The 16501-nt window shown below is 37.0% G+C and overlaps 1 protein-coding gene across 13 annotated transcripts in view; it reads left to right on the forward strand.

The window, feature by feature from the left end:
• Positions 1–8614: 8614 nt before the first annotated feature.
• LOC148860720 (polygalacturonase inhibitor (DUF639)) overlaps positions 8615–16501 on the forward strand; it is an 84353-nt gene continuing 76466 nt past the window's right edge. For 11 of the 13 annotated variants that reach the window (XM_088941190.1, XM_088941184.1, XM_088941188.1 and 8 more), the window contains exons 1-3: positions 8712–9072; positions 10259–10499; positions 10675–10761. In XM_088941190.1, the coding sequence (XP_088797316.1) occupies positions 8909–9072; positions 10259–10499; positions 10675–10761 (492 nt within the window). In that variant the 5' untranslated portion in view covers positions 8712–8908. Of the gene's footprint in view, positions 9073–10258; positions 10500–10674; positions 10762–16501 lie in introns of all 13 variants that reach the window. The other 2 variants (XM_088941186.1, XM_088941187.1) reach the window with 2 other exon arrangements.

Below are 16501 nucleotides of genomic sequence, written 5' to 3' on the forward strand. Positions count from 1 at the left end.
TCAGACGATGGGAACAGTCTTCAGGAGGATCCGACAGATGTTCTTCTTCTCAGGCTGTTCTTCTCATACGCATCCTATTCTTCTTCAAGTTCTCAAATGAAGGGGAAGCAGCGACCGATGGGAAAAGAAAGTAGCGGCTAATGCTTGGGTTTTGGGCTGAAGCTTGATGGGGTAATTTTGGTATATTGTAAAATAGACCGAATACAATGAAGGGTAAAATGGTAAATTGACGTTGCACGTTAGTCAAGTTACCATTATCTCACTTACATGGTGAGTTTTGGACGTTTTGAAAATTTGTGGTGGGTTTAAGAGAATTCAAAAAAAGTGATGGTGGGTTTTCGTCAATTTCCCTTTATTTATCTGATAATTTCCCGAAATTGTAATTAACTGCACTAATTAATATTTTGTTTTCAGAGAAAATAATTTACCTTAATTTATTTTGGTGTAATTAAAATAGATTGTTTTAGGTATTTGTAATAATTTCCCGAAATTGTAATTAATTACATTAATTAATATTTTGTTATTTTTTGAGAAAATAATATTCCTTAAATAAAACAAATAATAATTATCAGTTATTTAACTTTGGTGTAATTAAAAATAATTTCAGTTATTTGATAATTTCAGGAAATTAATTTAAAATAACTCAAAATTTTCTGAAAATTGTAATTAATTACATTAATTAATATTTGGTTTATTTTAGAAAATAAATTCCATCAATTAAAACAAATAATAATTATTAGTTAGTTAATTAATAATTTCAATGGAAAATTAATTCTCAATAATTTTTTATAATTGTGAATTACTGAAAATTATCAAAAGTTAGTGTAATTTATTGTTATTTAATTAGTATATATTATTATCTACTTTACTTTTATTCAATTAACAAAAATTAATGTTATTTTTGTTTGTTGTAACTTTTATTGTTATTAATTTTTATTGTAGTTTACAATTATTTTTTTATTTATAACCATTATTTATTGAAAATGATCAGAAATTAGTGTAATTTATAACTATTCAAATTGTCACTTGGTCAATATTGCTGGTCCAGTTTGCATGAAACCAGCCATCTAGTAAAAAACCATCCAACTTGGTGGTTGAACCATTAACATATTCGACCCGACCATTAAGTCACGGATTGCACACTCAATGTATGTGCAAAATTCTAGAGGCCATAACTTTGCGCTTAGATGTCAAATTCAGGTGATCTTTTTTATTCCTTTGATTTTGGGTAACTTTTTGAGGTCTATGTATCCCAAGCCATCAAACAACCCACTATTTTTGCCAAAAAAAAAACCTCTTTAGGGATCTGATGAAGCGTGATCTGGTAGCTCCCTGTTGGTTGATGACTCGGATGCCGAGTTGAAGAATTCCTTGTTGGAAAGTTACTCGGATGTCGAGCTGAGTAAGGCCAAGCTAGGAGGTAGCTGGATGTCGAGCTAAGTTAATCGACGTACTGTGTAGTTCTCCGAGGAGACCTGTAGGGAAATAGTATTAGAGTGCCCAGGTTGCTTTTACCCAGGGCGGGCATTCTGATACTTAAGCCAGTGAGTTGGAAGTTTTTAGAGGGAATTAGAATGCTAAAAGATTAGAGTATGCGAGATCTGAACCGTGCATACCTTCTCTCAAGAAAATGATGCCTTTATATAGGTGTAAGGGACTAGAGGCCCCTTGTAGCGATTCCAAGATTCTCGGGGAGCCACTCCTGCTAAGTTCAGAGAGAATATCTCCACCAGTTACGTGATTCACGTAGAGGGCTAAGGTCCATTCAATCAACTCTACTGTGGACTAGAAGAGAGTGAAGGAGAAAGAGCAAAAGGAGAAGAAGAAGAAGAAGAAGTCGAACTCGGTAAGCTAAACCCTACCAGTCGACCATAATATGGATTAGGGGTTTTAATTTAAGTACAATGACTAAACTGCTCCCACTTAAGTATGGAACAGGAAGTCTAATTAGAACTGCCACATAAACACATAACTTAAGCTTATTGAAAAGACTAATCTACCCCTCATTCAACTAACTCTAACACGAACGATGCGGGTAGGTGGTCTTAACAGTCAAGCATTGTTACCTTGGAGAATTCGGTGCCGATAACAGATCTATGGAATTAGTCAACAAGAATGTCTCGTAGGTCGCTACTTGTACCTAGTTAGCTCGACAGGTCCTCGAAGGAGGTCGCTCCTCACACTGAGGTCCCTTAGGCCGGTAGGGCCGAGGTACTATAGGTCAGCCCAAGATTAGGTGTTGCTAGTCGCTCTGCCAATGTGATATGCTTAATCATTGCTGAGGTGTCATCTAGTTGTTCATGGATGCCACGTGTCATGATGTCATTTGGAGGACCAAATTACCCCTCACCAATTGCCCCCACTCCTGAGTCGACATTATTTCGATGAGGGGAGTAGCTCAGTCGCCTTCCGCAGTCTGGTAATTTGTCCAGCCGGTCCATAAATTGCTCGGCTCGCTTGCCCAACTTGGCTCAAAGTGTTAGAAAGCGTATACTCTTAGCTCCAATCAAATTGATGTACTTTTGACATTTATTGTAAATGAATAATAGTACATAGTTGATTCATGTTATATGTGGTATGTTTCTATGTAATTATCCTTAAACTAGACACTTATGAAACTCGTGTTAGTTTAGAATATTCATAGTCGTTGGATAGACCCAGGGAGGTTTATCCCGCCAAGGCTGACACTAATGTGTTGCCAAGTCGATTGGGGTGGCTTGTCTCAGCTACCAGGGTGAGACCCAAAGCACATGTAGTGTGGGTTTGTTTGAATTTTAACCGGACCAGTTTCTAGTTGTGCCCTGGACCTTAGAGACAGATGGGCAAAACTGGATAGTTAAACCTAACCCCTGGACTCAATTATGGTATACACTAGGTGATGGATTGGGTTGTCCTTGATATGCTAATCAGTGAGAACCTTAGTGGGGGTCAAAACTTGGGTATGTTGAGGCGGTCGGAGAATTCACTTGAGTGGGTGATCATAATAACAAAATCAGCCCCTTTGTTGGACAAACTGAATGCTCATGGACAACACTCTCTCTGATGGAAACCTAAACTACCAGTAGTGTTTTTGTGTATTTCTTATATTTCTAAATTTGTATTATTTATTTATGACATCATGAAATTATCCATTTGACCCAAAATGGTTGAAGTACTTACCTACGATCTAGATGGAAAATATGATTTTATTTCTAGGTTTATTTTAAAAAAATAAAATTTCATTCTATTAATAATTATTGTGTATGGATTTATTAGTGAAATTTAATGATGATAAACAAAAGTATTTTTTATATTTCTAAATTTGTATTATTTATTTATGACATCATGAAGTTATCCATTTTACCCAAATGGTTGAACTACTTACCCACCACCTAGATGAAAAATATGATTTCATTTCTATGTTTATTTTAAAAATATAAAATTTCATTCTATTAATAATTATTGTTTATGGATTTATTAGTGGAATTTAATGATGAGAAACAAAAGTATAAATGTTGGATTCAATGAGAGATAATGCGATTTATTTAATGACTTAAATGTGAAACTTAATGATAGGTAATTGAATGTACTTAATGGTATTCTTTTAATTACATATTCTACCCTTTCAATGGAGATGAACTAAATTCAAGAAGAGAGGTATTTCAATAAAGAAAAATTCCAAAAGCCAATAGCTCATCATTCACACTTTTATAAGTAGTATAGATTACTTGTTTATTCTATTGATTTAAGAAAGGTTTTTCATGAAGCCTTCAATCCATAAGATTGCTATTGTAATGATCAGGCTAAACAGGGAATTCAAATCTAACAATAGTTATTGCTTGAATTGGACCATAGGATTTTGGTTCATAGATGGTCTAGGGGTGGAAAATAGACGACTGTAGGGTGTAAGCTATTAATTAACGATGATTGTAGTGGTGTTCAGCGGTTGGCTAGGTTAATAGAGATGATAGAACACATTGGGGCCAATGTTCAAAGTATCGGAAATGCAATGCATATTGGAGAGGCAATTTTAAGAGATATATATTAAGATATGCTTTGGATAGTATGAATATGAACAAAAAATTTAAGAAACACATGGATTCTCTAAGAAACTCATATGAATTTTAAAAGACTATATTAATAATGATAAATATGAGATGTATATGGCTATACATAAGTAATTTAAACATAAAAAACATACTTTAATGGTCTATATAAAGTGTGAAATATCGGGACACAATTGGGAATCATTGAAAAATGATGGAAGAACTAAAATGTATATACACACACCTTGGTTTTAACAAATCAATATAATTTGTATAAATATTTATTATTAAAATTTAGTTTTTATTGATAGCCATCCACTAAAAAGTGAGTTTAATTAAAATTAAAATACATATTAATATGACAATAAGCATTTAGGGTATGTCATGGTGGTGGACTTGTAGTCATTACAAATTACTGACTAGGGTTTAAATCCCTTTACTCGTACTTGTGATTTTTAATAGAAAATTTACTCACGTGTCAAATTCAAACTTGAATTTGAACATTACGTTAAATATAGTCTTAAATGTAGTATTTAATTTGCCTTTTAATGACAGCCATTAAATTTGACATTTAATTAAGAGTGATATACATTAAATTTGAATTAGAAAAGTTACCAAAATTGAGTGAGAAAGAGGGAAAAGAATTGGGCTGATTCTAATGACAAGAATTAGGCACTAGACAAAATGCAATGTATTGATCTGTATTGGTTGATACGTTGCAAAATTTCAAACCTTGCTTGGGCCAACAAAGATGATGTTTGAAGCTCAGCTTGATCCCTATAAAGAGGTTAGCCAGTTTGGTGAAGAGGTGGAACTAGCCATTGTTGCTTTGAAGCTCAATGGGTTCAACTAGATGGGGTCACTTGTATGTTGGTTCAGTTATGCTCTGATCAAGTTTGAACAAAATATGTAAGCTGAAGGAAGGGAGAGTGTTGGACAAAAGTAGTCATTACAAAAGCTACAAATAAGAATGGCAACGGGGAAGGTTCAAGGCAGGGAACCCTCCACATCCCTGCCCCATAGACAAAAATCCCCTACCTTGTTGTCACCCTATCCCTAGTGGTAAGGTGGGAACCCCTCCTCATCAAGGATAGGGAATCCCCAAATTTTTTCCCACTCAAAGAAACCACCTTATATACATCAAATTTAGGGGGCATTTTTTAAAATGGGGTTATATGAATTTTGGACATATTTTAGAAGTAGTATTATGAGATCATAGGCTTTAGGGAATCTAAGGGAAACTTAACAGTATTTTAGAAATTAATAATAAACTTATGGGTATTTTAATAATTTATCACTAGGTTTGGGTAATTATATACAAACCTCGTCACTACCTCATCCCCAGTTTGGAGCAAAAAAAATTTTCCCATCTCCATCTTGTTCTCATTTAAGATTGGGGAAAACTTGCCCCATTCAAGGTGGGATAGCATGGGGCCCCGATTTAATAGGGAAAATTGCCATCCCTATTTAGAAAGTGAAGTGGTAAAGGTATTGATCTTTGGATTTTCCATCAATATGTTTGCAAGGTTTAATTGATTTTAAAGATTTTCTTACTTTAGGCATCTTTAAAAGAGAAATGAGAAGTTAGGGGAATTTTAGATAATGACCCCACTAATAAAATAGTATGATTTAATTTTTGGGTTAACTGTTGATAGGTACTTTCTACATTGGGGGTAATCTCATTTTTAGGACTTGAGCTTTCAAATGTGCTACTTTAGTACTTGAACTTCTAGAAATATATATTTTAGTCCAATTATGTTAAACTAACATTACAATAAGGGGTAAAATTACAAAAGTGCCTATGTTTCAACTCTCTTTTTTTTTTCACTGGTCATCTTTTTTCTACCTTTGGACTTTAGTCGCAAGCTAATGGTGGCAAGGTGAGCTTACTTTGTTGCTACTGATTTGTGTCCAAAGTGTAAAGGTAGAAGAAAGATGAGAAGAATAGAAAGAGAGTTAGAATATGGGCATTTTAATAATTTACTCCTCACCATAATGTTAGTTTAATGGAGTTGGACTTAAATGTATATTTTTGAAATTAAAGTCCAGGTACTAAAGTGGCATTTCTTGGTATGCATAGAAGCCAAGGCAAGCATCGACATTTCCTATATAACATAGATGCAGCATTTGGTTGTCTTTTCACATGTCTTTTTAAGCTTTGGCAAGCTCATAGAGTTGATTTTTGGTCTTATTTCGTTTGTTAACAAAAACAAAAAAGATTGAAGATGTGGACTTGGAAAAAAAAAGCAAAAAAGATCAAAACCATTGAATTTTATAAGCTTCAAATGAAACTGTTGGGTCTTTTGTGCGATAAATAAAGGCCCGTTTGGCAAGCCTTTTTGAGAAGATGTTCTTGTAGGCTTGTAGCTCTAACAGTCAAAAGACGCATTGAGCTTTTGACATAAGATGTAGGCAGCCCAAAGACTGCTTAGGAGATGCATGTCTTTCCACGCGAGCATAAAACGCAAAAGACACGAAAAGCTCCATTTGGAGCTTCCCGAAATTAGCACAAAATGGGTTTTTCGCATCTTTTCGACATTCTGTCTTTTGGCAGCTAGATCTTCTGCACGCCAAATAGAAATAGACCAAAATTCGGTATACTCGGCTTGTAAACAACCAAAATACCGCATGGAAAGATGCACCAAACACCCCCTAAGTCTTTAAATGCATTTTTTAAAACTTAGTGGACCAATCAGTTTATCAAACAAGATAGGATTAACTACTGAACACAATAATTGTTTAGCAGGTTGTGGAATTAATGGTAATGCCCCACAACACAACTATAGCATTAAAGCAAATCCAGTTATCTGAATTCTTACCAAACTGTCTAGATCAAGATCAGGTTCAGCACAAATGGTGCTCACATTGTACTCAAAGTAGCGTGCAAGTGTGCATTGGAAATATCTCCCTATGAATAAAAATATACAAGTATAGAGATATTCTCATTACACAATTGTAAGTGGTTGTGAGTACAATGTGTAGGAGGGGTAAGGCTGGGGTGAGGAGTGGTCTCTTTGAAAGACAGAGAAGGGTCTTGTGGACAAAGAAGTGAGGATCTTTGGGTTGAAGATGTAGGAAATAGGAATAACTCGGGGGTACTAGGTAATAGATTGCTTGGAATCAGATGATTGTGATACGAGGAGGATCCCTATTTATGGAAGGGATCCCAAGATCCTAAAAGGTAGGAGATGAGGATATTCGCTCCGTATCGAAAAAGGGAATATTTGATTCGTTGTCAATTATTGGATGCGCTACTGGGGTATCGCCACATGTTTCATGGGGATCCTCTCAGGGATTGGCTTTTCTTATCATCGAGATCCCTCATTATTCACGTGTGCTATTGCTTTTTTGCGCGTTATAACTAATCTTATGTGGCAATGGTAATGTCATTGTTTTGGTGGTTGATACTTTGTTGATTCCACGTGGTGGCTCACAGGGTTCTTTGCTATCGTGGGTTCGTATGCTTTTGGGCACACACGGGCCTCGCCATGGGCTCGGCCTGCTGTCCCTTCTAACCTGTCGTCAAGAGTGGGTTTGCAGGCTGTGAGTTCATCGCACGTTGTAGCAGGTGTAGCTTCATTGCACGCTCAGGTGGGCTTGGGTCCTTTGGACGGGTCCCTATGGGGTTTTTTAGGTTCGGGCACTGATTGGGCTCGGTGGACCGCAAATTTATCATGGTTTTGTTTCATGTATTGTGAATTTATCACAGAGGTGACAGTGTGTCACAAGTTGATCGCAACATGGGGGTCGATTGCAGGTTGCTCGCATATGCTTCTGTGGTGTTAGTCTTGATGTTTGAGTGTTCTTTAAAGGTCTGAGTAAACAGTATATACCTACACAATGTAAACATTGTTTTGTGAGGATTGAACTCGAATTCATTTTGATCTTAATCCCATAAGTTCATTACCTCTTTTGGCCAAAAGGGCACTTACTTTTCCACTTTTGGAAACACACAACTTGGCTCAGCCCTCTCGTAAGAAGACAAACAGACGAGACATTGAGATCAGATTTGGTCCTCATAGAAGCATGTTTACACTATCCTCGTATAAATTGGGATTTGCTCCTTAGAACAATCTCACAGCCACGTTCCACCGTATATTGAAAATATTTCTCCATAGATAATAAATACAAATACCGGGAGATGTTTTAAATATGCAAAAAGGACATTCCGTGAAATCAATGTATGGAGCTTTGCTCCTTAGACCAATCTCACAGCCACGTTCCACCGTATATTGAAAATATTTCTCCATAGATAATAAATACAAATACCGGGAGATGTTTTAAATATGCAAAAAGGACATTCCGTGAAATCAATGTATGGAGCTTTGCTCCTTAGACCAATCTCACAGCCACGTTCCACCGTATATTGAAAATATTTCTCCATAGATAATAAATATAAATACCGGAGATGTTTTAAATATGCAAAAAGGACATTCCGTGAAATCAATGTATGGAGCGCTCCGTAATGTATAGTTCCTGTCCCTCCTCATTTTTGGAACTCGATGTGATGTGAGATATTCCCAATGTACAGAGGCAGGACAAAATCTGAACTCCGAGGCATGAGGGCTATAGGCTGTGCTTGTTTCCCTACCTTTCCTCTACTTTCCCTACCTTTCCCTTCTTTCGACCCAAACACAGCATTAGAGAGAGAAACCTATAAATAATTCCAGTGACTTCGTTGAGCTTGAACGAACTACAGAGTTAAAAAGTAATCAGAATATGCATATGGCGGGGATCACCCCATGATTAATCCATCCAAATATATTCCTTCCATGTTCATACTTTGCTTCGCCTGCACTGCGAGTAAGAAGAAGCTTTGACTGCGTTTCAGGAAACCAGGGTTCTAACCTCTATATCTTCCTCCGCTCCTCGGTTCTCTCCAAATGGAGAATGGGATCGGGATAATTGAGGGTTTCATAAGGCAAAAGTCCATTACGTCCCTCTTCCGCAGTGGTCGAAAGTCGGAAGAAGAGACGAGCGATGACTTTTCCAAGCCCATCCCTCAACTATCTCCTATCGCTAATTCCGTCGTCAGTCGTTGTTCCAAGTAACATTCGTTCTCTTCTCTCGTATCAAATTCATTTGTGCATAAGGAACTAGGGTTTATTTGTGCTTACTTACGTGGTTTACGGCGAAGATGGAGTTGTAGGTTGTCTTAGCTTGACCTCATTAAATGGTGACTAGGATTATCTAGGTCTACCCAGATACTGAAGAATTCAGATACCAGTAATTTGATCAATGTAAAAGCAGATGAATTTAATATCTTTTTTTGTAGCCTGTTGGGTACCATGTGAAATGACATGGCTATATTCTGGGATTTCCTTTTGAGTTTATTTAAGGATGAGCTCAATTTCAAGTTTTGAAGAATACACCCAGTTAGAGGTTTTCTTTACAACCAGAAGTGAATCTGTTTTAGACAAGAGTAAATGACCGTATGGGTTCAATACCATGGAACAGGAGAATGAAATCTTTCTTCCAAGTGGAATCCCAAAAGCCCATTAATTTGACCATCTTTAGGCGGAGAATGCCTCTACTATAGGTTATACAGGAGTCCAATACTTAGTTTTGGCAAGCTGACTTACAGAATAAAACTGAGCCTATGCCTTTTTTCGAGAAGCATGGATTTCTGCTTCTTTTCTTGACTCTTTTGTTCCCTTCTGTTTTCTTTTCTGTTTGGTATGACTCTTTAGACCATTAAGATAAATTTTTTGTTACTTTTCAAGAAAAAAAACACAATAAGTCCCTAAGACCCCTTCCAGGAAATAAAAAATAATATCTGCTTGCAGTAGAATTGCCACAGTTGCGTTGCTGAGCATGGACCTTGGTGCAATGGTTGGGTTGCTCCATTGCAACCTGGGTGACTCAAATCTTGGAAACAGCCTCTCTGTATGCACAGGGTAAAGCTGCGTAGATCTGTTCCTCCCCAGACCCACATTTGTGGGAGCCTCGTGCACTGGGCTGCCCTTTTTTATCTGCTTGCAGTAGAATCCAGTGTTTCGGAATCTTGTTTGTAGTATGAGAGAAACCCAATGTTTCATATGGATGCAGACATGCAAATTAAAATCAATCTGTGGAGTGTTGGAATCTAATGTGAGTCCAGCATGGATACTTTGTCCACTTATGTGAGTCCATGTAATACTGGCAAAATACAAAACAATATGCATAAAAAATGACGTGGTTCTCACTTTACTTCTCTGCTTTGCCTTCCTGTAAGATTCCTTGTACTATCACAGGATTCTTCAAATTCCAACAGAAGAATTGCAACATTGCTTCGAGACTCAGCTGCCTGAGCATGCTCAGCATGTTTCTACTTATGCTCGAAATTTGCTAGAATTCTGCTCATATCAAGCACTCAATGTGTTGACTCAACGCCCAGATTATTTGAGTGATAAAGAATTCAGCTTATTGACATATGATATGATGCTTGCATGGGAAGACCCTGGTGTTAAGAGCGAGCCTGAGCCCTTACACAAAGTAAGACAATCATCATTATTGGATATTTTTAAGAAGCGTTGAAGATTGATCTTTTTTCTGATCATTGAAATACTGAAGATTAATGTTATCTATCTATCCGTAGATAGATTTTTTTTGAACAGCAGGACTCTTACTAATGTGAGGCTTCTATACACACTTTTATTTTATGTCATAGGGAGATGAATCTTGCAATGTTCAGGAAAATGAGAATGAGGATGGATGGTCATTTTTTTATTCAAATTCAACAAACATGGCTGTTCAGGTTCCTCCACACATCCTAAATATTCTCTGTTTCTCTACAAATTGGTAAATCATTTAATACATAATGTAAGGTGGTGGAAAGCTGCAATCATATTACTTTACACAGAATGTTTCTTTGCAAATTGCTAAACCATTTAATGCATAATGTAAGGTGGTGGCAAGCCACAATTCTATCACTTACAGTGTTCATACATGTAGAGATATTGGGCCAGATGAGCCTTAGTTTAGTTTAGTGTTATATTTATTATTTTTATTTTTTTGTGTTAATGGGCCAGTTAACCTTTTTTCTTTAAGTTTATAAGCATCTGCCCTGTACAAGGGTATCTACATAATTAGCTCTAAATTTTTTTTTGATTTAATTAATAAAAGTTTGGAACTGGAGAGAGAGAGTTCAATATTCTCCTCTCCTCCTTTGTTTCTCTTCTCTTCTCTTCTCTTCCTCTCCTGCTCTCATACTTTTTTTATCTTTCTTGATGCATTTTCTAATTATGGGAAGAAATAAGTGCAGGTTATTTTTCTTCTTGGTATTAGAGCATATAACCATCTTTTTTTCTTTTCTCTTTAATCCCATACACATTGTGTATGGAGAATTGAATGGATAATTGATTAAAGAAGATAATCAGCCCAGTTGGTAGAGGATTTCAGGAGAAAAGAGGCGATCAGATTGGTGCTCAAGACAGTTTTTGGAGTTCTTGCCCAAAACCCTAGAAACTGGAGGTTTTTGAATTAAGGGTCCTAGAGGGGTTTCCAACTTGGAGCTCAGGGCTTGAAGGGATCCTTTTTAATCGCTATAGAGATTGGTTCAAGTAGAACTGATTTTTGGAAGGCCTACAAGGGGCAGTTGGGTTTTTTCTTGTTTTCTCTTGGGTTTCTGGGTATGGTGAAATCACAAACTGGGGATCCTGTTGAGGTCAGTTTTAGTTATCTTTTCCAATGATTCTTATTTGCTGTTTGAATATTGGTTCTTGAATTTTTAGAAACAATGAAGCACTCTGAAGTAGAAATCAAGCATAGCTCAGAGTTTGGATGGGCTCCAAGAGCCTCTGTTGACCCTCTCTAGCCATGACCATAGTGAAGCTTGATGGAACCAATTGTTTGGCTTGGTCATTGTCAGTCAGAATATATGTTTATAGTAGAGGAAAGTGGGGGTATATTTCTGGTAGTAAGAAGGAACCTTAGGAAGATGATCCCTCCCACGAGACGTGGATGAAGGAAAATTATATTGTTATTGGTTGGTTGGTGAATTCAATGCAACCTCATATCAGCCAACGTTACTTGTGGATAAATTTTGCAGAGGAATTTGGGATATTGTTGCAGAGACGTACTCCCAGAAATTGAATGTGGCTAGAGCATATAAGCTAAAAAGTGATGTGAATAATTTATGACAATGGGAAAAACCATTAACCGTTTATTATTCAATGCTGAAATCTTTGTGGCAAGAAATTGATTTTGATGGAGGCGATTGCTTGGGAGAGTAAAAAAGATGTTGAAACATATAGAAAACTTGTGGAAAGAAACAGGGAGTTTGAATTTCTTATAGGGCTGAATCCAAAATATGACATTACCAATCAAAATATATTGGTAAAGGATGATGTTACCCTCTCTCATGCTGATTCTATGGTGAGTAGTGAGGAAAGTAGAAGGAAAGTACAGGTTCAGGGGTAATTCCGGTTGACCACTTTGCTAATGTAGGGGTGAAACTTTAGGTAGTTTGGGGAAGGAAAGATATTATATGTGAGTATTGCAAGAAGCCAAAACATACAAAGGATACTTGCTGGAAGTTACACTTAGAACTTTTGTTGGTTCGGTTCAAGAATGCTAATAACAGTAAGAAAGATGGAAATGGAAAAGACTGGGAATGCTAATGCAACTATGGTTCTAGGCAGTGACAAGGGTTCTAATGAAAAGACTACTATTGAGCAACTAGTAGAAGTGAAGGTGAATTTGAGAAGTATGGGAGGATGGTTAATCACCTTAAGAGCATAGTCGCATAAGCTTTTAATCCTTCAGGAAATTCAACTTGCACTACTTTTGCACATTTAGGTATACATGTAGTTGCCAATCATGCAACTATTGCAGATAAGCGTAGAATCCCATGGATCATAGATTCTGAAGCCTCTAATCATATAATTAATTTTTCTACCTTATTTAATTCCTATAACATGCTTTCTGGTCGTGACAAAATAACCCTAGATGATGACTGTCTTGCTCCTATTTCTGGCAAGGGAGACATCAAGGCCACAAATTTCCTCAACCTCACCTTTGTCCTTCATGACTCGGAACTGCACACCAACCTTTCGTTTGTAAGTAGCCTGACTAAATCATTAAATTGTCGTATAATATTTTTCCCTTATTGCATTTTTAAGGATCTACATTCTCAGAAGGTGATTGTAAGTGGCGATCAAATGGAATATACTTGCTTGATGTACCCAAGAAAAAGCCAAGGACAACCCTTGAAAGTTGCTTTTCTATTAGTCGTGTCATGTTATGCCATTTTTGGCTAGGTCATTTTTCTTTTTTAGCTTCGAGCCACTTATTTTCGAAATTGTTTAAAGAAGTCAAATTGTCAAGTTTTCATAGTCATTTGAGTTTTCAAGGCATTGTAGAAACACTTATCCTTTGAGTAATAAAAGATCTACTTTTCCTTTCCATATTGTGCACTTTGATGTGTGGGAGCCTTACCATTTACCCTCCTTGGGTGGCTATTGATACTTTATTTTGTTTATTGATGACTTTTCTTAGTACACTTGGATATATTTGATGTGTTCATGTGATGAAGTCCTAAAGATTATGAAATAGTTTCATGAATTTATCCTTACCCAATTTGATACTTGTATCAAGATATTTCAGTAAGATAAAGTAAAAGAATATTTTGAGAAGAGTCATGTTTCTTATCTTTATACTTTTGGAGTTATTCACCAAAGCTCTTGATTATGCACAATACAACAAGATGCAGTTTTCGTAGGGGGTTAAGGGATGAGGAAATTAATTCCTTATCTAATCTATTCCATCTCTTGAATAAAGTTTGTTTGGAACCGTCTAAGCCGGACAATAGGATTTGGGTTCCTCAGCCCAAAGGGACCTTTTCTTGTTCTTCTTTTTCTAGTCCCTTTGTCAGTTTCCCTCTCAACAGGTTTTCTCTTCAAAGGAAATTTGGTGTAGGCCAGTTCCCCCAAAGATAATGGCTTTTTGTTGGGAAGTGTACCATGGGAAAGTGAACACTTTAGATAATCTACAAAAGAGAAGATTTTTCCTTTGTATTTCACCCAACTGGTGTATTCTCTGTAGAGCTCACGAGGAGGATTGTTATCACCTACTAATGTCCTGTCCTTTCTCTGTAGAGCTCACAAGGAGGGTTGTTATCACCTACTAATCCCCTGTCCTTAGCTGTAATGTTCATCTTTTCCTTTTCCTTTTAAGTTTCTTTGTAATCAGTAGGGAGAGGCTGCAGCTTGCACCTCTCCACGGGCTACTGTATGAGGTCTTCTTTTTCTTTTGAAGTAATAAACTATCCTTATTCATAAAAAAAAAAAAACAAAATGGAGTTGTTGAATGAAAAAATTGTCATATTGTTGAGGCAGCCAGAAGCATGTTATTTGCCTCACATGGTCCTACCAAAATTTGGGGGGATGTTGTTATTAAAACAACTTATCTTATCAATCGTATTAGCTTGTTGTTTCCAAAGGCTCGTAGATGTATATTCCTTGGTTATGCCTCCACATAGAAGGGTTATTGTTTTTTTGATCTAGTTAGTGTTACTCGTGTTTTGTCTCCACAGATGTCACTTTTGTGAAGTCCATTCCCTTTTATGGTCATTTTCCTAAGGGGGAGAGTTCCTTTATGTTATTTGATGTTCCTCTTCTTGTTTTTATTGAGTCCAGCGGTGAGCTTCTTGTTGACTCACCTCCTTTTGTGTCCCCTCCTCCTATTAAGTTATCTCCTAGTTCTCCCATTTCGGTTCCTTCACCACTGCCTCCACATCCTTCTTCATTTATGCCTACTATCTTTTAGAGGTGGTACAAGCGGCAAAGGTTCAGGAATGAGCAGGTTATTTCCACTCCTACAATTAAGCCTCCTATACTCCCAGTCGCAGAAGAGGCAGTAGGTACTGAGCCCATACCTTTGTAGCCCCCTTTCCAGAAGAAAGGGTAAGAGAAAGGGCACTGCACATTGTATCTCAAAGTATCTCTTCTATTTCTTTCCTCATCATATTATTCCTTCTTAGCCTTTATTTCTTCTAGGCCTATCCCTAAGTCTATATTAGAAGCACTTTCAAAACCAGAATGGAAGCATGATATGAAAACTGAGATAGAAGTGTTGCATAAGAATGATTCTTGGGATGTGGTTGATTTACCTGAAGGCAAGGAGGCTGTTGGGTGCAAATGATTTTATACTATAAAATGCCATGCATCCATTGAACGGTACAAGGCTTGTTTGATTACTAAGGGGTATACATAGACATATGGGATAAACTACTTGGAGACATTTGCCTTGTTTCTAAAATGACATTTGTAAGAGTCTTGTTATCTTTGACAACTAATTTTGATTGGCCATTCTATCAGTTTGGTGTAAAGAATGATTTTTTGAATGGGGAGTTGCATGAATAAGTGCATATGTAATGTAGGGTAAGGTATGTAAATTGAAGAAGGCACGCTATGGCCTTAAGCAGTCACCAAGAGGTTGGGAGCTTGGTTTGAGTGGTTTAGGGCTGCCCTTGTTCACTTTGGATACACATAGATGTAGTCAGACCATACCCTCTTTGTGAAGAGGAGAGGTGCTCTAGTTATTATCTTCTTAATTGTCTATGTAGATTACATTGTAGTTACTGGTGACGATGTGCAAGAAATTGATAGCCTCAAACACTTTCTTAATGCTGAATTTGAAACTAAAGATTTGGGAGAATTGAGATACTTCTTGGGGATTGAAGTTGCTAGGTCCAAAGATGGCATCTTCAATCTCCTAATGTAAGTACGTGCTTGACTTGCTTATTGAAATAGGCAAACTTGGGGTCAAACCTGCTATCACACTGATTGGTCAGAAAGCTCTTTGCTTCTGATGAAGAGTTACTTGAGGATAGGGGAGTGTTCTAGAGGTTGCTTGGGTAGTTGTTGTACCTATGCATGACTCACCCTGACATTTCTTATGTTGTTAGTGTCATTAGCCAGTTTATGCATGCCCCCAGAGATACACATATGGCTGTAATAGAGAGAATTTTGAGTTACTTAAAGGGTATGCTAAGAAAAGGTATACTTTTTGGAAAGCATGGTTACAGGAAACTGGAAGCATATATAGATGCAGACTAGGTAGGATGTATTGATGATAGGAGGTCTACATCTGGGTATTGTAGTATGGTTGCTGGAAATTTGGTTTCTTGGAAGAGCAAGAAGTAGTTAGTGGTAGCTAGGTCTTTAGCTGAGGCAGAATATAGAGCCATGGCACATGGTGTATCAGAGCTTTTATGGTTACAGTCTCTGATGGAGGAGATGGGTGAACCCTTGATGTTGTATTGTGACAATCAAGCGTCCATTAATGTAGCACATAATCCTATCCAACATGATCAAACGAAGCATATTGAGGTGGATAGGCATTTCATTAAAGAGAGAGAGAGAGAGTGGAACTGGGAGAAGTTTGCCTACCCTTTATTGCATCTGAAGAGCAACTGGCTTATGTACTTACCATGGGAGTTCCTAAAGCTAAATTGTAGCAATATGTATGCAAGTTGGGCATGATTGACATCTATG

The sequence above is a fragment of the Nelumbo lutea genome, chromosome 4 (assembly GCF_056320005.1).
Source record: "Nelumbo lutea isolate HS-2025 chromosome 4, American lotus-T2T, whole genome shotgun sequence".
Classification (NCBI taxonomy): Eukaryota; Viridiplantae; Streptophyta; class Magnoliopsida; order Proteales; family Nelumbonaceae; genus Nelumbo; species Nelumbo lutea.